The sequence below is a fragment of the Colletotrichum paranaense genome (assembly GCF_030867605.1).
Source record: "Colletotrichum paranaense strain IMI 384185 chromosome Unknown Scaffold_17.1, whole genome shotgun sequence".
Lineage (NCBI taxonomy): Eukaryota > Fungi > Ascomycota > Sordariomycetes > Glomerellales > Glomerellaceae > Colletotrichum > Colletotrichum paranaense.
The window spans coordinates 531,831-558,554 of NW_026848975.1; the positions used below are offsets into that span (position 1 = coordinate 531,831).

The window sequence follows — 26,724 nt, forward strand, 5'->3', positions numbered from 1 at the left end:
CGCTACAAGGTGAGGGAGGTACTTGATGGTCAGCCGGACAGATGTGAATTTCGGAGGTAGTCTAGTAGCGGGTGGGCAAGGTACCCATACCAACCAGTGACCGATTTCAGAGCGGGTTTTTGGGTGGATGTGCCGGTGAGGTGAGAGTAATCGGTACCTTACCGCACCGTATTGCGGGTACAAATACTGAGGTGCGGTCTGTGACTCTGTTGTACCTAATTATTACGGTGAGGTATCCGTAGGGAACCTAAGGTGCCTTTGGTACAGAGGTTGGGCTGGACTGCCTGCCTTGGGTACTACCGAGTACGTAGTTGTAGGTGAGAGGTGCGCAAGTGTGGAACTGTGGATTTTGGCGACTGGGGGCAGCAGGGTAATAATGGGGAAATTCAGCAATTCAATTGCTTCGGTAGGGCGGCGCCAGCGGTAACTCCCACGCTCGATCCGCCTTTTATTCTCTCCGTCTCCAATGTCTGTCGCTCTCGTGACACGCGATCAGCCGGGGGAGAAGGGGTTGTCGGGTGTCTGTGTGCGTGTGTGTGGGTATTCGCACGAAGAAGCGTGGAAGCATAGGCGGGCAGCAAGCAGATCAAGGGCCCGGGTTGGTTTGGGGGCGGAAGAAGAGGAGAAAGCAGATGGGAATGAACGAGTTCGGACTGCGTCTGGCGTTCCCTCGAGCCTTCGGATGCTTGTTCTTGAGTGGCTGTCCGTCCTTGAGCTTGAAGAATACCAATGAAAGATCTCCCTGAGTGAGAGTCGTGAGGGAGGCGGGATGTGCAGCCGTCGCCAAACGGAAGTGATTGCCTCGAAGCCGAATGCCCCTGTTCCTGCAACCTGCGCCTGTTCCTTTTCAGCTGGACCCTGAAGCCTCAAGAGACCCGATGCGGGATAGAGAGAGAGAGCTGTGGTGCTGAATTTGTCCGTCGGCACAGCAGGCGAGATTTGACAGCTCAGAGTGCAGGAGGACGAATGACCATCTGACAGGGGAACGGGACAGCAAAGGGACGGGATGCAGGCAAAGTTGGGGGAAAGCGCGCCAACGCGGAGGAAAGGGTTGTGCTTAATTGGTGGCAATATCCCCCTTGGTCTTCTTGGTCTCCTAAGGTATCCGTAGACCGTATGACTTTTGGCGGTGGGGGAAGAGATGGACTTGGACCAAGAAATGTTCTAGGCAAGCTCTAGACGAGAAGAAGGAAGGTGAAGACACAATTTCGGGTTGTCGGTTCGGTAAAGCGGGAATTGGAGAGTTGAGGGGAAGATGGAGTAACCGCGGAAGGTTGGTGTATCCGTAAGCAACCGTCGTGAAGCACGCGGGAAAAGAAGGCGGGAAGGGAAGCCCAAGGCAACAAAGAGAATGGCCCAGAACAAGAGAGGGAATCACATGGCCGTCAAAGGCAGAGAAACAATGCAAGATGCAGGACTCTAGACTCTCTACCTTTCTGACTCTGGAGGTACTATCCTTGATTCAAAGTTCAGGCCGACGCTTGAAAGGAAAGGGCAGAAGGGGATCAGGCTAAACGGGATAGCCCGAGCAATAGCACTTTGGTATTCTAGGTACGGATATTCGCAATGGAACCTCATTTGATCCCTTGGAGGCTCGGACGTGTTAGCCTTTTTCTTTCCCTTACATGAGCTCCGATGGGAATTGCGGCATTGCACACTCCTGATGGCCATGTTCCCTACCTTTACTGTGTACACGTGTGCCGAGTCGGGTAGCACCTTGCCCATCTCAGGGTCCTCCACACCCATTTCCCACCAGCCCCCTCCCCTCCACTTTCCAAGATGTCCAAGGGCAGCCCGTACCTGCCTTACTTTACCTTTACAACTCGGAAAGTATCTTTTGAGCTCTCAACTTGCCTGTGGAAGGGACGGGAGATGAGGAAAGACGACAGAAGTGTGTGCCTCAGGATTCGCAAACACGCAAGGTACCGCCTGCCTGCCTGCCAAACATCCCAAGCTCGTTTCATCTTTTGCATCTCAGTCGCTCAAACGGTACAAGTCACTCCCATGAGTAGGGCTGTCCACATGTATCCGTTTTCACAAATTCTACCAATAGTTGTCTTACATGCTGTCTGAAATTCTCGGTCGAATACCACAAAGGGAGTATACAACCAAAAGATAAGGATTCTTGGATTACATGGCCTTGAGCTATTTGTCTCTGAAGCGCATCATCTACAGTCAATAGCCACCAGATCGTGGCGCGCTGAGCACAAGACGGTCGTCTAGAGCACCGCTCAGATACCAATATCCCGGGACACCTCACCACACCACACCACACCATAGACTCAAGTACACGTTGCTGGTGCTGTCGTCCCAAACCCAGCTCAGCACAGGATGCAGGGGGAGCTTTTCCAGGGCGCAGCATTGGATCGAGCTGTTGTTTGGGTTCCAATCGGAGAGGGACGGCTTCGGGCCGCGAGGTTTGACTGATGATTCGACTGACTCTTGGTCTCTTCTTCGCCCTCCTTTCAACGCCCCAGACCATGTCCACGTTGCGCCGGAGCTATGCTTCAGATTGAGGTACGGAGTACAAAGAACCCAAAAGCCAAAGAGGATAATGGAAACGGGCGCATCAACGCCGTTTCTGCTCTCTCTGTCTCTCTCTCCCCTCTCTTCTTGACTCTCCCCTTTTTTTTGACACGTGAAAGGGGACCGGCGAGCGTTTGTCTGCTTTGTGTCCTTCCCTTGATACCCATGCTACTCAATGCACCGTCAATTATCTGCTCGCAGTACGTACCTTTTGGTCTTCCATTGGAGACTGACATTGTTAGCTCGAAACGACTGAACGGGAGCTGCCCTGATCTGCGTCTACCTGAATAGTTTGGCAGCATGTGGTCGCAGTCCGGTTCAGCTCGGACGTATGTACCTGCTTCATTGTCCGGCAGCACTTCGACACCCATCGAGGCAACAAAGATACATACGGCGAAGCCAGATTGAGGAAGGAGGTACGTATATGGAGGTCCTGACCTATGAGATGTCTGCCCTGCCTGACGGACCATTGTGCCAGGGACGCGGAACCGTTCCTGATGCTCCTACCGTTGCTCTCTGCCCTCAAGTGCTAGATGATCGAGGTACGTACCTGTCCGTACCTGGCTGTTCCCTCGAGATGTCTGTCCGAGGCGATAAGATGCCGACCCGTCTTTCTGGTTTGCAATTATTGGATCGCTTCCTATTGGATCGGCCTTATTCGACTCGCCCGCTGAGGGGGTGAGGGGCGGAGGGTCGTGCCTGTCCATCATCGAAAGTGGTGTACTCCGTACGCAGTAATGTTCCAAGTTCCAATAGTGAACAGAAGACCGTCTAACTGTCATCTTCACAGGCACACAGGTGAACTCTCTCTTCACCGGGAAACAGCTTGATCATTCCTCGTCATCGTATTTTGGCCAAGGACTGCCAGGATGCGTATCTCTCCATCACCTCTGCCGTTAAGAACAAACATCTGGCAGAGAAAATCTTGGTCACAAGCACAACTCGTCTACAACCTGTTCAAGGACAAACATTGACCCTCTCGCCCTGTGCTGACTACAGCTTCCCAGCTCTTCCAGGGCTAATCCCAACATTGTCCTGGCTGGACAATTCTTAGGGATCCAGAAACTCACTAATCCCATACCGACGCTACGGGCCATCTTCTCCGTCTACCCGGCCTTGCCTGGCCGCGACAAAGGGGACGGGAGCCACGCACGCAGCACTGGGCGACACCCTCAGTTTCACTCAGAGCCCCGGGTCCAGGCTGGTCAAAATTGCTCGCCCAAGGGCAAGATGGCACAGTCCGATTCCCAGACAATGCGCTCTCCCTCTCTCCTATACGCGAGATGCGAGAAAGTAACGGGCGGACCGATCCCTGACAGGGACGGTCGAGACGAGAAACTGCAGCTCGTGGCACATGGAGCCTGGGGTTGCTGAGTTGGCAATACAGTTGCGACTTGCGAGAGCTTTACAGTAACAACATAGCGGAGACTGATAGCAACAACGGTGACACGCAGTCGATGCAAGCAGCAAGTGGAAACCTGAGGGCGTATTCTGCTTGCGGTTTCTGCTCAGATTTCGTACCATGACTCACAAACGCCAGTAAACGACTTGCCACACATTGCAAAAACACTCTGAGATCTCGCGGGCCTTAACATGGTGTTGCACTCGAAGCCGGATCGCTTGCTCGAGACTTGCGACGAAACGGACGGCAGCGGGAACGGGAACGGGAGCGGGAACGGCATCTCTGCCGCCTAATCCACGCCCTACATCGATCTCTACCGTGTGTGATGGTCCGTCGACGGATCACCCCAACAGTAACCCGTCTACGGGTACCACCTCACGTTTCGTTCCAGAAAATCTGAAAGAATCCCACAGCCCACACACTGCGGCGGACCGCGGAGGGTGACTGCAGGTCCCAATAATATCGGTGACACCCAACTGCCACGTTGGCCAGTCTTTGCTCTTGGGCCTGAATTATCAGCCCTCCCATCGCCCGTCAACGCCGCCGGATCTGGATTGGACTGCAGAAACCACATGGTTTGCTAGCGCTGTCAGCTGTCACCCGCGCCTCTTGGCCAGTTGGGCTTGACTATTGAGGCCCTGAGACGATTGGGGGCGGTGTAAGCCCTTTGACGAGCGAGAGCTTATTCTCGGTCAGGTTCCAGTCCAGGACCACACCGCTGACGGGCCAATCGATGCGTTTGTCGGAACATTTTCCCTCGCTCAATCGATCGGGCCTTTTCCGAACTGCTCGATCCACCGTCTTCATGCCCACCTCGACTACTGATACAGAAGGCAGCGAACCAGCCACGCCAGCTTAACAATTTTCCGTTGTAGAGGCTCTGGTCAAGTTGTTCTGCGGTGTACCCGTTCTTGTTGAAGAAAAGGGTGGAAGCCTCCGGTTTCAAGCATCAATCTAATTCTAGCGCGGTCTCCTAGCTGCGAGACGCCGCAATCGTCCCACGCCCCTTCACCCTCGTTGCTATTTTTTGCCTTGAGGCTGAGTTTTCACGATAACGGTACGGGGTACTTTGCTTGATCAAAATCCGTTACTGGTCACTGGCCGACTAGCGACTAGCTGACTTACCTCGAGTGGACATGACCCAACCTGCCAACCCTTCGAGCCTTTATTTGGTGACTTGGTCCCAATCACCAGCCACGCCTAGGGCGAATGATTCAAGAATAAGTGGCGCGGGGGCAACATAAATAATCACCGCCAGAGAAGGATTCTCACCCGCGGACCGCAAGAGAGTGACCAGAGCTGTGGGCCAGCATGTCATCACAGTTGCCTCACTGACGGCATTCCTGACTCGTTAAGTCCGATGGCTTCCGCTCTTCGTAACGGGACGCCTCCGGGCTTTCACCCCCGAATTCTGGACCCCGAACCGTCGCCGGCCCTTATCTCTCTGTCTCTGCTCCGGAACGCAGGCGGTAGGACGCCTCGGCAACCACGGCAGTCTGTCGGCCCTATTTTCCTCAATCCGGTAGCATCTCGGGTCCCACTATTGCCTTGTCAGAGACTCATCTGATGGAAGAGGATCTGCGAAATGTGGTCCCCTTCTAGAGCCCACCTAGAACATTTTCTGCGACGCCGTCTTGCTCTGGCGTGTCTGGCTCTCAGGAGTTCAGACAATTGCTGTCGAACCCACTCCCTGTACTGCTCGCGTCATACTCGGTGAGTCTGCTTTAGACAGAAACTTTTGGACTGCAGATGCGTCTTAGCCCTGGCTTATCAAGCCCTGCTCGTCCCTGTTGAGGAGCTTCCTCTATTTAGTCGCTCGGCGGAAATGTCATTCGTCAGCCGAGCCGCAAGTGTGGCGCTGGCATCGCTTTTTTTTCAGAATACCGCCGTTAACTGCCCGGTTGACGTCAACAATGCCTGCCGAGAGAGAGAAAACCGCGAGCGATATTCCTTTCTGTTCGTGGATATCTGGCTAGATGTCATTTCTCCCACCCTCGAAGGCTACTTTGCCATCCCAACCTCGAAGGTTTTCGGGTGGGATTCTCAGAGATGCCCGTCGGATATCGTGACCCATGGCATTGCATATCATACGGCACTAACGCAGGGCCAAACGACTGGCCGGACAACTTCGCCCATGCACAGATTTTTGGCGCTGCTGCCCGAATCGCAACGGCCTTCACTGACCAAAGAAATGAGCTTGGTAGGGTAGAACGGGCGCGTGAGGGGAGAAAAGTCGACCGACCGGTTCTCTGCTTCACCGACTTATCTCAAAATCCTAGCCCCTCTAACCAACCTCCTACCCAAGACTCTCCAGCAGGGCCTGCTGTTCCAGGCCTGCATTGTGAAAGCCCCGCTTTACCGGCGCCAGCACACTTGTTGTTTGACCGTCTTGTCGACCAGCTCTTATGCCGTAGAGGCTCTAGTTCATGAGCCTGAATTCACACACCTCTCGTGACTTTTTGGCGGTTTTGGAAGGTGATAGTTCGTTCGGGCAGCAATGTTGACTGGTCGATTTGGAACTTTAAGGCTTTGCTGTTGAACCATTTCAAGAGGAAGGCGGTGAGTCGTTACGTGCATGCTGATAGAGGATGAGTTTGAACCGGTGAGGGTGTGTTTACTTTACTCCTCATCGTGGGATATCCGCTCGCCGCTTGAGGTGTTGATGTTCTCGTGGATTCTACTTGGAGGTGCGATGTTTGTGGTATGGTATTGGCCATTGCTCATAGTCTTGTGATGTGAGAACTGGGAACATGGGTGAACATATCTCGAGTTGTGTGGTATCCTCTGAGCTCGCATTATGGGTTTTCGATGACTCCCTTTCTACGTCGAAGGTGGGAGAGCAGATGCCCTTTATACGAGGTTGTTTACGTGTGTGCTGTTCCTTGGCGATATTTATATGTATAGATACATACTTGATGAAGAATACCACGTACTCCCGTTCACCCTTCTGGTCTTATGTGATTGTCTTATGATGTTGATGTGATTGTGTAAGGATGGGATCAGGAACGAGCTGGGAGGAGGGAAGCTGCAGGTTCCCTGAGTTGAAGGTGACCTTTGTGGTGATGCCTTGTTGGCCTGGGTTGAAAGTCACTGGTCCAACATCGAGTTGGGCTCTATATGGCCATGTCGTCTCGATAATGTCATTGTAGGCCTAGGAGATGGGGTACTGCAGAAGCAGAATGGAAATCTTTGAGCGCTAGATCTTTGGTTGCATGGCGGAGGTGGGATTTCTATGTTTCAGAGACTTGCACACCTCTCGCCGATCTTTTTCGCCGCGCGGCAGCTTCAATGAAACAGACTTTTGATGGTATTGGCTTTATGAGGTTGTTTCTGGACGTGTTCCTCGTAACTATCGGCTCGGTCGTCAATTCTGAGCTTGAATGTTGGCGACGGTTGACAAGTTTGCAGTCTTTCAGTGACGAGGCTAAGCCAGAGAGGACGTAAATCTTGGTATTGAGGTTCAGTGCGGAGTTTGGGGTCTGAAGAGAGTGTTGACTGGCTCGTCGGGCACAACTGACGCTTATTTCAGCGGTCCTAAGTATGGTTTGGAGAGGATCTCGAATCGTATTCTGAGTTTGCTAGACTTTACCAACGGCCTTGATGAGCTCCTCCGATGGAAGTTATGCTCAGACATACCTTAACTCTGGGCGAGGAGGAGAACACGAGGGTCAATTGCTTTCTTTGTATGTTGTACTTACCGAGACCGCTTCTTTGAGAGGGCTGGTTTTCGGGTCCTTTCGTGTCCCCTGGCGATCTAGGCTTCTAGCGTATGGGTTGAGCTCATTTTCGAGATTATTTTGAATTGGTGTCAATCCGGGGCAAGCTGACATTGATAGGACTATCCCTCGCTGTGATCTAGAGATGAGCCACGGTAGGCTTTAGATCCAGACTCAAAGTGAAGCGAAGTGAACGCCCTGTAGATACGTCACTTTTCCCGATGAAACATGAGTAGAAATAGCCCTCACTTGTACAGGTAAAAGTCCCTCCTATACTTGATGAAATAGCGCCGTGTGCTGGCTGACGACCAGGTGATCTTATGCCTCCGAGTCCCCGAGCAGAGAGGTAGAAGTATAGAACGCCTTCAATTGAAGATAGAAACCCTTGACCGAGGCAACGGTCTCAGAGGTGGGATATAAAACCCCTTACGTGATGAGGTCTGCCACGAGGTCTCTTCGATATTGCCAGTCTACCGAGCGCCCATGAATTTTGCTCGTCCGTTGGCCGAGACCTAGGTCTTATAATCTCTCGGCTTCATTTATGACATTAAGAGTCTCATAACAGCGAGTTGGTTCTGGATTTCTGCCGTTGCACAACGGGAAGGAGCTCTGTGCCTTCCTCCTTCGCCTATAGCGCTTGATTATCTATCGCCAATATACCTCTATTTAAGGCACCCAAATCGACCAAGTGACTTAGCCTAGGACCCAACGTGAGTCCAGAAGCTACACTACCTAAGAGAACATTCTGGCTTCCCTAACCTCTCGATTAGTGATAATGTGTGCTCTTCAGACCTACGGCGGGCATACTATGGTTAACCTCATACCCCCGGTGGTCTTCCTCTCCCCTTAGAGTATTCGATTCGGTACTTGTATAGTACGACGAGAGATAGCTATCGGCAGGCGGTGATCAAAACGAGTTACGTGAACTGAACTGACTGACGAGGCATGAATCAGAAGAACCGACTTCGTTACTTATGGTCCACCATGCCGAACAATTGATGAAGCAGGTCATCAATAAGCGAGCCATTCAACTCGTGAAGAAGCCCACCGCAAAGGCAGACACCTTGGCGAGCCACCTTAGCTAGCGACCCCAGCACCTAGACGTTTAAATACCCACTTACCAGCCGGCCCCTGAACTTCATAGCAACTTCGATCTTCCTGCGCGTATCCCGAGCGCCGTGCCTGCTACCTCTTCTGAGCCCCTTATAGCCTCTCACCTGCATGGATGATGCCAAACTGCTTCGTATTAACCACAAAGCAACGAACCGTACGGAGAGTGCTGGTTGAAGTTGAGACCTGCAGCCGGCTCTAGGCTGTTCAAGTACTCTGAAGTGACTTGATCGTACGCACTAATTTCGTTGAAACTCTTGATATATCTAGCAAATTGGCCCGGTTCTGTTGCCGGTCAACTATAGTCTGTCGTTCTTCGAATCAAGCTTTCTTTTATGTGGTAACGAATCAAGGCAAGTTGGCGATTCGACCAAAACACTTGTTGAAGTCATATCAAGAGCTTTGTCCGTCTCTAGTTCGTCTGCCGCGATATGCTCCTTAGACCTAACACCGTTAAAGGTCGATTCGTATTTATCCTAAATGGTAGATAGGCTCGTGAACACAAAATCCAGAACCTTGGGTCGGTTTCTTTTAGTCTTCACAGCCAAGTCTCCCTGAATTCAAATACTACTTGAACTCATAGACTGAGCTCTTCGCATTCACTTGTCTCCTAGTCAAGATTTCCATCCAAGATCCATCATCAGCCACGCGTCCTAAGTTCAATTCGAGAATCCACACTGTTTCTCTCCCCTTTTTACTGCGGAGAGAGTATACCTCATGTATGAAACACTGAGGACAGGGGCCTCTGAGCTATCATTTATTGATTCCGAGCTATTTCCCCAAGCTGACGGGTCAGGGCTCTGGTCATGAAGACCTTCTATCCTTTGAGCTGTCTCGGCGGTTTGCGAGATACACGAGTACCTGAACGCTAAAAGGCACGGTATGGCAATTAACAAGGAGCTCTGCAACGACCTCGAAGACAATCGAGTGAGCTGCACATGCTGGATATGCTCAGCCCTCGACGTCTTCTGGACCAGTACAAAAGGCTTCACCAGCTACTTTACGCAACCGTGGCCACCGTGATCTTATGCCTATCACGCCGAGCGAAAGCTTGAAGATAATGCCGCGTTTCGATCCGAAACAGACTGTAAAACACAATGACGGGGGAGCCATATCTGAGGAGACCTGTATGCCCTCGAGTTCCTGTCCTGGGAAAACCATCATGTCGGTATGTGAGGCGATGCCCTCGGGTCAAGCACTTGACGATGACGATACGCTCTGTTGGCGGCTCATTCGGACACCACATTAAGGGCACCAAGTCTCGGCCAGCGGCAGATTCAGAAGTATCAACGCATTGAAGGGCTCCGATTGTTGCAGATCAAAGTCAGGGGTGACGTGGGAAGGCAGGAAACCATGTCGAAGCCGGTCGTGGAGCAGAAGTCAAATCGTTTCTCTCCAGGCAATTGTACCGCACGCCTATACTAATCGACTAATGTAGACATACCTTGGGAACATCAGTACTGATTGCATGAGAAGATTCACATATGTGAGCGTTTGTTCTTGGAGTTGACCAGGGGACTTCATTGGCAAGACTCGAAAATCTTTGAAATGAGCCAGAGCGTTATCCACTCGTGGTTTATCCTGAGATGTGCTGAATGTTGAGACCCGGTCATATCAAGTCAGTCTTCAAAGTCTGTTTATTTGAGGTCATCCACTTACACGAGCGACGCATGAAAACCCGTCCCCCCCTTCCCTCTTACGGAAAGCGTAGTCTTCCTTTTATTGTCCGCTGTCTTTGGAAGGAACACAATGTATTCACTGTTATCAAGTTGTTAGGAAGTTTTCCATGTTGTCAGGGGCTTTAAGTTTGAGAGAGTCACGTAAGTCAAGTGTGAGTCGGACTGACGACCGTATCCGTATGAGGAAGTCGACATGAAGTTGAAGTTTTATGATCGTTTGGTCAACTCAGGAACATGCGTGGGGAGGAGCATGCTAGATGAGCACTACCATCATGGTTTCAGAACTCACTCAAAGGATCGTGAAAGAGATCAAGTTTCCTACTGTGGGGCTAAGACAGAGCCAGCATTGTGTAGATGTTTGACGAGGTTTGACTAGCACGCTTGGAGTATACGATATGCAGAAGCGGCCTGTCTCAGTTAATTACGCTCCGTGGACGAGTTGTTACTCGGATTGAAAGAGGATCTTACGTATATACAACGACATTGGCTTGTAAGTTCGAACTTGCTGGCTCGTCGTTTGTGAGTCTAGAAGTCTGTGATTTATTTCAAGCAAGCGGCATGGTATTCTTCTCTTGCTAAGCGTGGGTTCGCCTTGATCGCGTAGGTCGCCATAACCTAGCTTTGATGCCCTTATTGCATGGTTTGCGCTTATTCAGCAATCAAACTTGAGATATCCCGACTTCTCGTCAGGGGCGTTAAGTTTGGGGTGCTAAGCACCTGTACAAAATATGCAGAGGTGTTGAACCGTACAAACCCCCAGCAATTGTAAGCGACAAATTGAAGGGTGAGAAATGCTCCAGATAGTCAAGTGCTTTCACTTGGTCTTCATTCCAAAAGAGGATTGTGTCAAGAAGCTCATCACCATATCCTTTTTGGAGACAAGCCCAATGACTGACTGAGCGCCCGCAGGTAGTGCCATGCTATCGGACCAGAAGCAGATGACAACGGGTGCTCCTTGATACAATTGCCAGGCCTGTCCCATAAGCTTCTGATATACTGGTTTCTCTTTAGTCGGCGATAACTCATTCATCTATCTTCACTTCTCTGCAGACCCGAACCAGTGCTGGGCCATGACTCGGCAGCAGATGATTGTCACGAAGAAAGCGTTAAGCGGCTCTCCACAGGACATTCCAAGATGTTCAACCACATTGGAAGACCGCTCTTGCCTGATGAATTGCCTGCCCGCCTCAACTGAACACCTTGGGCTGGCATGGGCTGCTCTTGCATGTCTTGAAACGCCACACTGATCGATGGGAAAGCACACGCAGCTAGGCACCTGCCATGTTTCCAGTGATGTACTCAGGAGGCGGGAGGGAGAGACATTCTCTCTTGCTGAATTGAACTTGATTTCCTTTTGCGTCACTGGCGATTTGCTCATCACACTTCAGGGCTCACCAGGCTACCGATAGGGCTTACTCCCACCTCGTATTTCGACATGTCCAGAATACCTCCCCAACAACAGGGCATCAGTCATGGGCTATCGGGTTGAACATGCCGAGCAGCAACAACTTGATCCGAAGGTCCGTCACTAGGCAATGAACGGTGTAGAACAAGTAGTCTCGAGTGAGCAAGAAATCCAGCGACTTACACGAATCGAAGGTCGAGCCGGATGTAGTCCCTCCCGAAGCACGGCATATGTGGCAGCATCAACAGAGTAGAGCAGGCATCAAATATGACATCCACAACACCTGCCCAGCACACATCGACCACGGATACCAGCATGCGGCATCGCAGCCATCGCGGAACACAGCATCTGGCACTTGTGGGGAAAGAACACCGGTCAAGCTCCGTCATAGGACGGCGCTGGTGCGCCGTTGGCTGGTCGATAGCCGGATGCCCCTTCCCAACTCACCGTCTGCCTTGTCTGACGGCACGACTTGCCCTTGCGGACACCGAAGCCACGGCCAGCACGGCAGGCATACCTAGTGCAGATTGCTCCTCCTGCGGCGGATGTCCTGCCTCATCATGTACGGTCCGCGGAGTACCAGCTCCTGCAAATCCGTTGTATTCCCATCATCCTCCCCATCCCATCGGCCGCCCTACGATATGCCGTCTTCATCACACAACATCCCAACAGCATAAGGTGGCCTGCGTCCAGCTTGTCCCACGCACCAACGCAACGTCTGTTACCTCAGCCATGCAAGAAACCCCCATTCAGAAAGCCAAAGTACCTGATACACTTAGCAACCGCTCTCACAAATGCTTTATCTTTTCTCCTTCTCCCCACCGCCCACTCTCCTCTGCGATTCGTCCATGCCACGCGTCCCTTGGATCCCACTAACAAGACCAAAGTTACCAAACCAACCGCCACCATCACGCGCGCCAGATTAGAGAAGAGCTAATGCCGACTGAGACTTAAGCACCGCCCATCAGGTCCAGCTGGGTCACATCTTATACAACCCCCCACCCCCAAAAAGCGAGCGCGAGAAGAAAGACAACGCATTGTCTGACCCAACCAGCAAGAAGCGACGGCGCATCTCGAGTATCCCAGCGCGAAGGAGGAACCCGCATGACAGGCCTCCCTCCTGCTGCCTGCTGCCGACCTACCCGCTTCCACCGCCGTCTTGGCAAATGCTTGACTCAATGTCGGGTTCTTCTCCTGGGACCGCGCAAGGCCTCTATCAGGTCTTCCAGCTCGTCTTTTCCTCCGGCTCATCGGACCCGATTAAGGATGCCCGTTTTCGGACCGACAGAGAGACGGTGTGAAATGCTGTAGCCACCTGCCTGGCGGCCAACTCTCCAAAAGGTGGGCTCCGAATCCAGTCACCGTTACCATCCTCAAATGGGATTCCCAGATGGGGGTCAAACCCCGGTATATCCGTGTTTGCCGTCAGAAGGAAGAACATGAGGAGAGGGGGTACCAGCAGGCTCAGCAAGCCCCGAGGCATAACGACGCCGACTTGGCGCGGCTCACGCTCGCCACAAGAACACCGGAGGAATGACGTCTCCGCGCCGTCGCGGGCATGGTCCTGCACCTGCAAAGCAGCACACAAGTACGCGGAAATGATCCACACACCGCCGCCGCCCGCGCAAACTCCCGGCCATGATGGGCAAGGGGAAATACCCGTTGCCAAGACTGTCATCAGTTTTCGGTCCCGCGTCTCTCGATCTCGCAGTGTGTGACGGTCATGGACTAAAACGGATGTCCTGGGGTAGTTGACCTTTCTAGTTACCCACAACACTACAGCACATGCATTCTTGATTCCCTTTCTTATGCGACGCTATACTAACCTGACCGCTGAGGTGGAATGAAGAAGGAGGATGACGGGGTCACTCGGTGCAGCAGCTAAGAAGCGCCGCTTCATCTCTCGCTGTTCCATCGCCAACTCACGCGCAACACTCGGGAAGGGATGCCCATCGATCGTTGCTGAATCCCATATTTCCCGCATCAGACCGACCCCTTGAAGCGCGTGCATAATCGCGCATGGCCTCTCTTTGCCAGTCGGTTGCGGTCGCGGCCTTCCCAGCGTGGTATTGACGGAAGCCAGCAGCACCACACACATGCTGCTACTGTTGCTACAATATCAACGGCGAAATAAACTCACTATTCAAGACTAGGAATCCGAGGAGGGGTACCGGGAGAAAGGGAAGGGAGGGAGCGTGTACCCACACTAACTACAGACAAACCAGACACACGGAAAACCCTCCATCCAACGAGAGAATACCGCGGGAAGAGACGCCGTCGAATCACTCTTGCTAGCTGTGAGACTGGAAACCTGAGACGTGGGATGCACACAGGGCTGGGCTGACGGGCTTTGTCGGCCATCGGCTGGTCGTAACGTAGCTCTACTTCAGTCAGCCAGTCGCCCATTTTCATTCCCCCTAGCAGCCCGCAGGTTAGCAGCAATCACTTGCCGAGGGGTCGGGTCGTCGTCGCCCGTCCCAGGATTCCCAAACAGGCTTTCCGCGGCGACCTAGGCTAAGAGATGACGGTACAGTACTTCCAGCCATCCGGGCAGCTCATCGTACCTACACAGTAGACTCTAAAAGGGACGAGGATATCGAGAAAAAGGCGGGGAAAATCAAGATCCATTGGATCCGCCAGCCGGCTGATTGGATCGCATACACATCCGCATACAACATGTTTTCCCAGCTCGGCTGATTCCAGCAGCTTGGCAACGGATCGGTGACGGTGGTGACGGACGTTGCAAGAGAAGAAAACGTCGTGCTCGGGTTGTTGTGTTTCCTTGTGCTGGGTACCGTTTCATTCACCCCTCTCCGCCTCTTCCTCAGCTGAGCCTGCTGCTGCTGCTGCTGCTGCTGCTGACCTTTGTCCCTTGCCCAGCCTAGCTTCCGAGTTTACTTCTCCCGCGACATTGGCTGCCGCTGTTGGTTGTCTGCGCCGCTGGGGATGAAGGGGGGAGGATGAGGTCAAGTACGTCAGGAAGAAGTAAGATGATTATGCTTCGAGGTACTCCGTATTTCTAGAGACATTGCGCATCTGCGGGGGGAGGCATTGGAAGTTCGTCCGAGTTTGATCCCATCCTCTCCCCCCCTCCTCCAGGTCGTATCGAGACAAACTTGGCGAATCCTTCAATGAAAGCCAGAGAGTCTTGGGTCTCGTAGACACGAGTTCCTCCGATTTCACGCACGCAAGAGTAGGTACACCACACATTCGAGTTAACTTTTGTTTGCATTGTAAACTGCAAGGAGCTTCTTTCTAGGAGTGCTTTTGATCTATCCCGTGACCGACTGTCAAAGAACGTATCCTTCCCATTTCTCTGGTTCGTTGTGCCTCCCCTCGGGACGTGGTCCGCCAATCCCTTGTAGTCCCGTTCCCTGCACTACGCGGGCGCACATCACCATTGAACTTCGCTTGTGTCTGGCGCGCGCATAGTATCAAAGAAGGTAATTTGATTATGTACGTCGATGCACCACCCCCCTGGGCCTCTTCTAGAGCCAGAGACGGCCGTTCTTGTTTCTGGTGTGCATGCAAACACACACAGGCATCTTTGTAAACTCGCAACACGGCATATCATAGCCGATGTTGCTTTTCCCAGGTAATTATGGGCTGTATTCAAACACAAATCAAGGCCGATCCTTTCCACGCCTTATTGGGCCCTTTTCCTGGAGCCTTTGTGAACGCCAATTGTAAAAGTTGAAAAAAAAAAAGTCTTTCTGCATGCTCATATGCTGGAACCGATTCCAAAGGATAGAACCGCAGCTATGCAGAAAAACAAACACGTAATGAGTCGTACAGTCGTGTCCGGGTGCAGTCAATAACCCGACTGGCCTGGCATCTTTCCAAGTGAGTGGCCGTGGCTCTCCAGTGGCAGATGGTTGTGGCAAAACACCCTCTTGGTGTTGAGCTGTGCACTGCCCTTCTTGGTAGCGTCAATGAGAAGAGCTGGGTCGTCGTAGTTCTCAAGCTGGCAGCACTCAATGTTCTTGACCCAACGATGGTTGGCGATTTCCGAGATGGTGGCGCGCTTTGCGGGGTTGGGGTTGAGCATTGAGAGGAGCACACGACGAAGTGCTGGCGGGGAGACGAATCCATCAAAGGCATTGAAGAATGGGTAGTCCGACTCGGTAATGCGCGATCCAGGCTCAGGGTGCTTGGCTTCCCACTTCTGCCATCCCTTGAGCAGCTCAGCGTATTGAGGGTTTCCCTTAACCTCGGCCTTACTCCAGATATTTCCTCCGAAGGTCACGTAAATCATGACAATCGCCGCGCTCCACACATCGAGACCTCGCGGGTCATACTCGGTCTCCTTCAGAAGCACCTCAGGTGCCGTGTACGGCTCGCTGCCACACATGCCAGGCTTGCACAGACGGATTTCGGCGCACATGCCCTTGCCACACTGGCCGCCAGCTTCTCTGAAGCCGGGGTGGTGGCCAGTGAAGACTTCTGAGACACCAAAGTCGGTGATCTTGAGCTTGCTGTCTTTGGTGATGAGAAGGTTCTCGAGTTTGATGTCACGGTGAGCAATACCGTTGCTGTGAAGATAGTTGATTCCCTGGACAAGTTGCTTGAACAGGCAGAGGCGATCAGGAAGTCTCGCTGGATCTTGGAGGTACTTCTTTGCAATCAATCCAAAGAGATCACCCTCCGAGCAATACTCCATAATGTGATTCCAACGACCGTGATCGGTGCAAAGCCGGATCGTCTCGACAACGTTGGGGTGGTGCAAGCTCTTGGCGATGCTGTACTCAGACTTAATCTTCTTCTCGTATTCTTCTTGCGTCTCTTGCTTTCTCTTGGCTCTGAACTCCTTGACCGCATAGAGCTCATTAGGGCACCCCTTTCGGCTCATCATAGTGACCTTGGAAGTGGCACCCTTTCCGAGATGTTTGCCATGGCGGCCAAACTTGGATAGGTACTCAAATTCCGCAAGGAGGTCGGCGACATCGACTTGGAAGTCGTCCGGGAGACTCAAGCTCATGCGTCGAGCCTTGACACCAACACCAGCGTCAGGCATCTGAGCCCATGGAGACGATCCCTCCAAGGGAAGAACAGGGTTATCTGAGTGAGGATTGGGTGCAGACGCTAGATGACGGCTCTTCACGCGGCCCTCGAAACTGCTGGCTCGTCTTCTGCCCAAGACAGGCTTGACCTTCTCGGCGTGCTTTTCCCGTCCGGAAACATTGGCGCCGACGAAGTTGACAGCGCGTCCTCGTAGGTTAAGGCCGGTGGAAGCCCTGTTCTTCTTCTTGAAGTCATCTTGAGTAGGCATGTGCGAAGACTGCTTGTAGGAAGAAATGGTGTCTACAGGAGAACCTGGAGACGGAGGCGAGTTAGACCTCGTGGTAGTGTGTGACTTGTTCATTGAGAATCGTCTACGATTTGAGGGTGCTGTGTCAATCAATGCACTCTCGGAGGAGACGTCGTTGAACTGGTCCAAGGTAAATCCGAGATCTGGTCTGTTTTGGGATGAGTTGGATCGTCGAAAGATGCTGGACATTGTCCGCTTAAAGCTTGAAGTCGAGCCGCGAGTGGGCCGTCTTGACAGCGGAGTTGGTGGCGGTTCTTGGTCAGCAGCAGATTCGGCTGCAGTTGAAGGGTTAATAGCAGTGGTAGCTTTCGGTGTGAGGTCTGACTTTGCAGGCGAAACCGAAGGTGTGGGTGCGGTGTCAACCAAGAGAGGCTTCGGAGTGGTCTGCACCTGGTGGGCAGCGGTGAGATTGATGTCGTGATGGTCCTGACTAGGGCGGGTGGTAAACTCTTGGGATTGTCTCCCACTGCTGATGGGGGTCACAGGTTCATTCGGAGACTCGCTTTCGGACTCATCGGCTTCTTCGAGGATGGGAGAAGTAAGATCGGTAGGAAATTGACGGGGAGACGAGGACAGGCTACTCGAGTTTTGTTGCTCGGCGGAATGTTGCTTGTCTAGAATCGCAAGCGTTTATTAGCGACGGACGCCTTCAAGGGTGCTGCGGACGGAAACAGGGCGGGTTGGAAACAGCTGCTGAATGACGGAGGTGCAGCCAGGGTGCAATGACCATCAGACGTGTGTGAACGTACCTTGGGGGATGGGAGCGGGCTGGGGCACCGCCATGCTGGTGCTGGTGAGGACGGTCGCCATCGCTGTTCGGAGTGTGGCCGGTGGGCACAAGGACAACAGCGGAGGAGGGTGCTCTGATCAAGGATGGGCCAATACGTAATTGGGCCACACACCACCGAGAGAGAACGCTTGGTGCTGGTGCTGGTATCGGTACCAGTTGGTTTCTGGGAGGGCCAAGTCGGTAGGTAGTATAGTCCGCGGCGTTTCCGAGGGGTCTCCAATTCTTTGGCCTGGGCCTTGACGAATGGAGGGGGGGTTTGGTTGGGCGATGTGCGAGTAGTGTGTCCCCCAATTATCGGTCCTGAAGCACCAACGTGAAAGTCGAACTAAGCGATAAGTCGAGTCCAAAGCTGGCGAGGTGGGTTTATTGTAGGAGAAATCGGGAGGCTTGTAGGCCAAAATCCGAAGACGCAAAGGAAAGGGAAAACAAGAGAGTTGGGGTTTCTTGGTCTTTATCCCATTGCTTGAGGCTGCTGCATGCGTTTATTCTGCGTCGGGATGTTGTCCGGCGTTGGTGGATTTCTGTGTCGAATCAGAACCACGACGAGGCTTTTTCGAGTACAGAAGCGACTGCAAAATCAGAATAGCTAGACTGGCTCTGTGATTCGTGTATACGTCCTTGTCGAACGGGAAGCTGTACGTGTCTGCGCACGCGAGCGTATGCGGTTCTTGGTGTAAGGTGTTGGGGGAAGCAGGCAAGGTGAAAGTCGGGTCCAGGTCCTTGTCGAAGGAATTCGTCTTGGTATCAGAGTGACTTGCGTTTGGTTTGTAGAAGACTGCAGGTGCCAGAGGAGGTATATGTAGAAAAGCAAAGTGAATTGCCGATCGATGTCTTTTTCCTTGGTGAATGTTGTCTTGGTATTGACCAAGGTAGACGACCGTGATGAGGTAAAAGTTTGAGGTGTTTGGGATGGATATTAGTCGAGGATTAGGTCAGAGGAAGAGTAGAAAGAGAGGAGAAGAGGGCATGAAAATAATTCAGGCGTCCATCCTTATTCCGTCCTGGTCTTGGGAGGTGGGAAGGCTGCGAGTTTTGAATCGTCTCGCAGGGGAAGATAAGTCGCGGTAGTAGGGGGGGAGGGAACGGGTTCTCGATTTGGATGAAGACAAGCTCGAAGAAGGACCCCGCCGCTGCGCTTAGAGGGGCGTGGGAGTTAGAAAGAGGGAGAAAAAAAGACGCTCAAGAGAGAGAGAGAGCTATTTTCCGCCTCGGCCGGGTGTGGGAGTGGAAGATTGTACTGTATGAAAGTGGATGGGGAAAAAAGTTGGGTGCACCAAGTTGGAGGACTAGGGACTGTGGACCGGGGGAAGAAAGTGAGAGTGGAGGGTCTGCAGTTACAGTTGCAGATGTGCAGGTGCAGACAGGTCAAGGCCAGTCAGGTACGGGGTACGAAAGCGCGGGTGGAAGAAACGCCATGTATCTTTTACTTTTGTTGTTTTCTGGCACTCGCTCATCACTCTGCGGCCAGCCCCGGTTGGGAACCTCGAAGAGACGATGTACGGATAATCACAATACCTTAGACGGTAGGTACTGGATCCTTTGGTGGTGAGACTGAGAAGGGATACTCCGATACACTCACAGCAATTAGAAAATGGCATCCAATGGGACGGAGGGGTTCTGGTGGCGGTATGCTTTCCTTCCTCCTGAGGTCTTCTTGGAAAACAGAAACAAAAACGGCAAGTGCACGCAGGCAAAAGGGAGGCAGGCAAGAGCAACCAACAAAAAAGTAAGTACCTACCTTACCTTTTACATGAAAGATGGAAGCCAAGGCAAGTACGGATACCTTTCCCTCACATCTACACTGCTTCCTCTGGAATACATGCTCCGTACACACATGCCACTGCGTTAATCTCATCGACGGCATTCTGGGCGATGCAGCAAAATGAAGAGCAACGCTTGGCATCCTCCATCCTCTCGACAAGCGTCAACGGAAGCAACAATAATACAACCGACGCAGCAGTTTCTGTCCACAAGTTCTAGCCAAGCCCAGACTACGCCAGTGTCCAATATCCCACGTCCATTCAGCAAGCCGTATTCGCGAAGGTTGCGGCCAAGACGGTGCGCAGCCAAGAAACGACCATAGACACAAAAGAGCACGAAGCGTTACCAGCAACAAATTGTCACTCAGTATCCGTACGCACTACGCAGTAATCTCTACCTTACCTCACGTTTGTCTACAGATACTCCGTACCCAGTACTCCATACACAGCATGAATGATGGGATGGGACCGGAGAACGCCCTCGAGTGGGGACCGTTTCTCTGGGGGCACTTGGGGCTTCCATGCACCCATCTGAGGGACCCACCCGACTGACAAGACACCCTCATCTCACAAATTCTCACCCACCTGGCTCGCTCACTCTCACCACTCTCTCTCACTCTCACTCTCACTGCTCAGTCCCGGTTTACCTCATCAGTCTCTCTCCCATGCTTCTCAAACCTAAGCTCACGGTTCACCTACACAGTACAAAGTACAGGCTACGGTCCCTCATCGGCCCTTGTCACCCAAGGGCCAACACCGACGAGCCCTGCCCTACCCTGCCATCCGGATCCTGTCCACCCCTCCATTTTTGGTCTGGTGCTCTGTGCGTCTAGCTTGCACTGCACCTCAACCCGCGCACCAAAGCACATCAGACGGGACGGCATTCTGTGCCTATCATCGGCTGCTGCACAAGACTGGAGCATCACCCTGCGACTTCGCACCATGCAGTCCTTAAGCAGTATGCAATACTCCCTCCTCTGCCATTCGCCCAAGGCCAAGGCTTCACCACCTCGTGGTCCGGACCTGGCCGAGGAGAAAAGTGATTGAATTCAGAGACCGCGGATCCTGCCAGGAACACAACCGTGAAGTGGCCACCAGGGCGAACAAGAATCGCCCGAAACCGCGGGTCGTGGAACCCGGAAAGAAGCCCCAATGGAACATGAAGAAATGCCCAACTACGTGGTTTTTTCTGCTCGACAAGCCGACGGTGTCAAATTGCCAACCATGACAAGCAACGATCAACATGAGCGGGTACGGAGACCGTACGGAGACCAAAGAAACACCAATGTCTCCCAGAAGACTTCCTAGGAGACATCGTCTTAGCCAATCTAGTACGTACACACTGGACATGTATCTGTAACAGCAACTGTCATGACAAACAAGCGTCGGTGTTGGCATTAGCATTCACGCAGTGCCTTGTGTGTATTATTGGCACTGGCGGCGTGGCGCTCGTCACTGACTGACAAGCATTGGCGAGCAACACAAGCAGGCTGGCAGCTTCATTCTTGGCCATCCATGTCTTATTCCACAGTAATTACCATAGGTATTGCCAGCGTACGGGTACCAATTCAGAGCAGTATCCTCTCATATGCCGCCTACGGCCTGCGAGCCTGAAGTGCCCTGAACTGCTGGGCTTGCTGCGGGTACAGAGTACGGATGAGGGGGGGCGTGTTCGTGGATGCGCCGCCGGCCCCAATGTGTGTCGTGACTACAGTCAATGATCAATCCCAATTGATACAGCACAGTACAGCACAACGCCAGCACCACCACGGGGTTGACAGGCGAGACAAGATCAGAGGGCGTGAACGGGGGTCCTTGGAACAGGAGCATGGGGGTTCCAACTCCGACTCGTTCCTTCACAGACGGACGAATGAGACACCGCTGGAGGTTGTGTGGGGTGAATGATGCGATATTTGCTTGGCTGCAAACCGCTGCTCTGCTTCTGTGCGGGAGAACCACCTTTTCACTCAACAGGACTGGTCCAAGTGGTTCCCTTCCTCGTCCCTGCTTTTCTCTGGAACCGCCTATGGCTTGGTCTCTGGAGAAAAGGAAATGCGGAATGAGTTTGCCCTCGCGTATCTGCGTAGCGCCGCAGGAGCCCATCTAGGCCTTCTGTCTTGCTGGTTTTCTCTCCGTGTATTTCTCTTGTCGTGTGCCTCACTAACCTCCGCCGCCGGTCCCCTCACATCTTGCCCAGCCAACGACGGTGCGGCAATTCATCAGTTATCTGGGAGTTGAGGGCTGAGGCGGCGAATCCAGCGCGAAAGCATTGGCCGCATCCGCTCCAGGTACTCGAATCCACAGCACGCGCTACACATAACGGCATCCGCATATGCAATCCACTCTGCACATCCATGCCGAACCCGATAATGACGATGGCACGGATGGGTTCTTTGCTTCCTTTGGGTCGTGGACTCCTGGGGGAAGGGGGGAGGAGCCCATATCGTGACCCTGGCCCGCACAATATCCGTATTCCCGTGTTTCTATCCGTGTACGGATATCTATCCACCAAATGGATTATGGGGACTAGACCCAACGAATGGATCAACAGAATGACATTACAATATGACCTCGTCCTGCCGAGGCATCTTGGAGGACGGTCTCCGTTTTCATTTGGATCTTCTTACCTCAGTGGCCTTACCTGAATCTACACTGCAAGACTAACGATGTGATCATTTGTTGTCCTTGGCTTTCCCTTGGCTGTGACTGACCATTACCATTGACGCCTTCCACCGCCTTAGACTCATTGTCATCTACCAACCCAATGTTTCGTCTTACTCATTCCAGGATCAGAGAACAACTGGAGCACATGCGGAGGTGGAGGAGCGTAATCCGTCAACCTGGCAATGTCTTGTCTTGGCCGACCCTGGTTGACATTGCCATTGCCCCTGGGTCCCTAGGCCGCACCGCAGTCAGAGGCTGCGGACAAGTGCGATTGCGGCTGCGGCTGCGCTTTCCACATGGATTTGGATGTCGAAGAATGCACTGCCTGTCAATTCATGTCTCAGAGGCGCATTTCGAAAGCCTCCAGCTGACGAAGATGAGTGCGAAGCAAGAACTGAGGCAGACACCTTGGTTATGTAGTAGCCATGAAATGTAGCCAAACATATAATTACAGTTTGCTACTGGTCGAATGCGTTACAAAACAACGTAAGCTCAGGGTTTCACGCCGTCGAGATATCTCGTTCGAGGGCTGCCAGTGAGTCGTGATCATTAACTAAAGATTCAGCTAGATTTACTTGACCAACTTTACACAGGGCACAGTGGTACGCCGATACAATGTTGGTTCAGTAGGTACGGAGTGCATGCCTCAGACACGGTACGTACACAGCAGCGGTATGGCGGTTCGTGCGGTTCGAGATGACGGCTGAGCCTGCTGAGGTAAGAAAGATTGGCTTCCTTCCAATGTTTGCGTGAGACTCGAGAGAAGGAAAGAGGAGGCAAGGAATGGAAATATCTCGGGCTTGCGTATCGCACACTAACGAATACTTGCTATCGCGAAAGCAGGAAACAACGAGAAACAAGAATCAGACGGCAGGCGAAGGGGTCCACGCTCCCCTCCACCCCCTCTGTCATACCTACAGTCATGGGAAGATCCCAGAACGTTAGGTGACCAAAGGCCCTCTTCTTCTGCCATTCTCCATTGTTCCAAGCTATCCATTCGACGGGCTCCTCCAGTTCTGCCCTCCCTCTTCCTCCTAGGCTCCTCCACCTCCACCACCCCGAATCCGCGATTCCGCCCATTGTTACTATCACCCACACGCAACCCTTCAATCCAAGAGAGACCCAATCCGTCCAACCAGCCGCAATCCTCCAGGTGGCCTAGTGGGCCTGTCAGGGCTCTTCCTCGGAGCGCTGTTCAGACCGGAGGGGCAGCCACACCGTCACTGGGCACTCGAGACCCAGCAGACAGCAGATCGAATACGGTGAGCGATCCCTTAGGCCCGCTGTGGTGTTGGGACCTCGATGGTCAGTGGTCGAAGCGACGGAGTCTCTCCGATAATAACAGCGCCCCAAAGGGCCGACAGGGCCGACTGGCATCCTGCTCGTCGGCTGCTACGGCGCGAAAACAGGAGGGCCTCTTCCGATCACTCAGCACACCAAACGCTCGGCAGACCCGGCACAACATGACGCCCTCGCCTTGAGGATGCTTGTGTGGTTGTCTATCAAGCACCTCGATTCACGTGGTGCCTGACCAAGTACAGCAACAGGTACACGAAGCAAGATGAAGCAAAGTTACTGGTCAGGCAGTTTACGAGGAGCGATCGTGTCACATCAATCTATCAGATGCCATGATTTCGCTGCAAAGCAGAGGAAAGATCGGTGAAGCACCAGTTTTCACCACAGCGGCATTTGCGTCGAAAGCATCACCTCGAAACCCTCCCAGGTTCGCTATGGCAATACGCGCGACGGCAGTCCAAATACTCGAGCGTCTACGGATACTAAGAACGCCTTGCATCGTCCATCATCTTGTCACCGCCAGGAACAGTCTAGCACCCGGACGCCACATCCTTGTCAGTGGTTATTCGGCTGAGGATTCTCGACTACAGACTAGACTTTTCGTTGTCGCTCTCGCTTGTACTGCCCCAAGTGACAAGAGCCACCCCGAATCCCGATAGACTTTACCAACCCCCAGATCTGGTCGAGCCTTGTTGAAGGGCCGAAAAGTCAATGGAACTCGAAGGGTGCTTGCTGAACTCTCAATCAGTCTGTGTTCGCTTCAAGCTCCTACCGCTGTACACCTCAGCAACCACCACTACTAGTCGTCATCTCGGTCTTGGCTTGCTGTCTGGTGTCATGATTCTGCATCTCGCGGACGACTGCGTTGAGAGGAGGATTCAGTCTGCTCTCGAGTCTTGGTTGACCGATCGGCCTTTCTGCCAGGTTACTACTCACTCTCGTAGCCAAGACCGCGTTCACTGCTCCAGGTCCCCAATTGTTTATGGATCGCCATTCGATAAACGCTATCGCAACTTGCTAGGGGTTCCTGGTTTGAAGATAAACGGCCCTAATATGAACCCTGCGCAAAGCCCCAGCATCTCCGTACACTGTTTGCCTCGAGTCCTCAGGGAGTACAGAGCACTCTGAATACGTACCCTCTTTCGTCCGTCCTCGGAACTCATCTCTCACATTACTCCAAGCATTGCGTCGATTGGCCTTCTTCTTTATGTGCTACAGGCGACGGTCACCTGTTGTTACGAAACGCAAAATAATGCGTCTCGACCGCGTGATCAGCTCCGAACCGCCACGTGCGATATTGACTGAAGTTGAAGAAGAGAAAACTCGAAAGACGCGAAGAACCCTTGATACCACAAGCGCGTAAAGCGGCATTCTAGCAAAAATGGATACCAGCTGGGATCGCTCAACGGGTTGCCGACTCTCCGATACTCCAGCCGCCTCCCTTGAACATGAAGTATAGATGACAGGGATATACTCACGATGCAAGTGCGTCATGCTCCCCAGACCATGGTGGATATGTTCAAGTCGGTCGCACCAATGCCGAGCATTGGAAACATCGCCTTGGACGACACATGATATCCATTACCGTCTTCACCTGCTTACCGCCTCGCCTCACCTTTCTCCGAACCGCGATAATCATCCGCTGGCCGCTGTTGGCAGATGCATCATGGCCATTACTCCGGGATAGACACAGTGATCGAGATTTTCACATGATCATGAGGAGACTTTGAACGGGTGTTGAGTTGTCTTACCCAAACAGACGGCAAATTCCTTGGTCTCACCGTTGTTGAGATGACAAGACAGATTGTAGCGAGCTATGCCACCGTCTGATGCTCTACCTCTCGCTCACCACTAGCACGGGCACTGCGCAGCCGCCCTTGGCGGTGCTTCACCACCAATGTGTTTACTACTACGAAATTACTTCGGAATGGGACAAGATGTTCCAGGAAGTTGTACTCGCCAAAAACACACAAGTCTCAGGCGCGCTTCGTCACAGCCCTGAGCAAAATATACCGAGCGGTGCAACTGCTACTGGCACTGGCCCGTATGAGACTTTGACGCGGCAAAAGCTTCTACCCCCGGGATATTGTCAATATCTAAGCTCGCTTGCTCAATAAGCCGAAATAAGGCTGTAGAGATCGTCAGAATTCCCTTGGCAATTGGGAGCAAAGCGTGCGCCGAGCAACTCAATTTCCAGCACTGGCGCCGAGCGCAAGCAGTAAACGCTGTATCTAAGCATGATGCATGTCGACTCTTGCTTTCTAAGTTGCTTTCACAACATTTGAGAATGATGCTTTACAGCATCACGAGCAGGTAGCCAGCATGCAGCAACATCTCTAGAAGCTATCAAACGCGATGCATCGTCATCAGTCGAATGGGGTCCAAGACCAATATCCTATCGGATACATGTGGACGGTGGTTCGTTGTCTGTGCCCTTTGGCGGCGGCGTGCTTCCGGGATTCTTCAACGGCACCGGGATAAGCATACCCAGATATTGGAACATATCTAGCTCCAAGCACTGTCTCATCAATCTGGGCTAGCCACTTGTTCAGGACAGTGTTGTTGTTTCACTGGTGGCTGTCATGTATGCATTTGGCGATCGCCATGAACGAGGTTCCGGCCCATGCCGTTGAGTTTTGACAGCATATCAAGCGGGCCACTCTAGCAGCTGATACGCAGCAACAAGGCTCAGCCGTAATCTGTGCCTTACATGGAACGGGCTTGAGAAGCAACACGGCTCTGAGTACCGCAGGCTCGGCGCGCCAAATCTAGTGGTCGAGCGGTAGGCATGTTGCGTATGCCAAGCTGCTTGTCGCCCTGCAAACTCGCATCCTGTCGGCCGAACTCTGTTTTCGTCCATGGCTCGTTCCCCTGGACTAAGCTTGACCTACCTTCACCATTCTGTGTTGAAGAATTCAGAATCGCCAAAATCACCTCCGGCCACTACGAACTCCAGCGCAATGGGAGAGGAACCAAAGATCATCGCCAATGTGGCAGGTTGCCCCCCTCTTCCTCAGGTTGTGTTCCAGGCTTCAGATGGGCTAGCCAACAGCGGCACAAGTCGTCAG

General features: G+C 52.7%; 5 protein-coding genes across 5 annotated transcripts; 4 read left to right on the forward strand and 1 right to left on the reverse strand.

Moving 5' to 3' along the window:
- Window positions 1-12,105: 12,105 nt before the first annotated feature.
- On the forward strand, window positions 12,106-12,714 carry CPAR01_14994 (uncharacterized protein; the record flags this gene model as incomplete). Its single annotated transcript, XM_060499244.1, has 2 exons — window positions 12,106-12,554; window positions 12,618-12,714. The coding sequence occupies 2 exons, from the start codon at window positions 12,106-12,108 to the stop codon at window positions 12,712-12,714; spliced, it is 546 nt and encodes a 181-aa protein (XP_060342169.1).
- A 2,935-nt stretch (window positions 12,715-15,649) lies between these two features.
- On the reverse strand, window positions 15,650-17,956 carry CPAR01_14995 (uncharacterized protein; the record flags this gene model as incomplete). The annotated part of the gene is made up of 2 exons (XM_060499245.1): window positions 15,650-17,760; window positions 17,896-17,956. The coding sequence occupies 2 exons, from the start codon at window positions 17,954-17,956 to the stop codon at window positions 15,650-15,652; spliced, it is 2,172 nt and encodes a 723-aa protein (XP_060342170.1).
- Window positions 17,957-19,818: 1,862 nt separating this feature from the next.
- On the forward strand, window positions 19,819-20,019 carry CPAR01_14996 (uncharacterized protein; the record flags this gene model as incomplete). The annotated part of the gene is made up of 1 exon (XM_060499246.1): window positions 19,819-20,019. One exon carries the CDS (start codon window positions 19,819-19,821, stop codon window positions 20,017-20,019), a length of 201 nt encoding a protein of 66 aa, XP_060342171.1.
- Window positions 20,020-20,638: 619 nt separating this feature from the next.
- On the forward strand, window positions 20,639-21,004 carry CPAR01_14997 (uncharacterized protein; the record flags this gene model as incomplete). Its single annotated transcript, XM_060499247.1, has 2 exons — window positions 20,639-20,735; window positions 20,784-21,004. 2 exons carry the CDS (start codon window positions 20,639-20,641, stop codon window positions 21,002-21,004), a joined length of 318 nt encoding a protein of 105 aa, XP_060342172.1.
- A 4,131-nt stretch (window positions 21,005-25,135) lies between these two features.
- CPAR01_14998 (uncharacterized protein) lies at window positions 25,136-25,773 on the forward strand (the record flags this gene model as incomplete). The annotated part of the gene is made up of 2 exons (XM_060499248.1): window positions 25,136-25,179; window positions 25,467-25,773. The coding sequence occupies 2 exons, from the start codon at window positions 25,136-25,138 to the stop codon at window positions 25,771-25,773; spliced, it is 351 nt and encodes a 116-aa protein (XP_060342173.1).
- Between the last annotated feature and the right edge of the window lie 951 nt (window positions 25,774-26,724).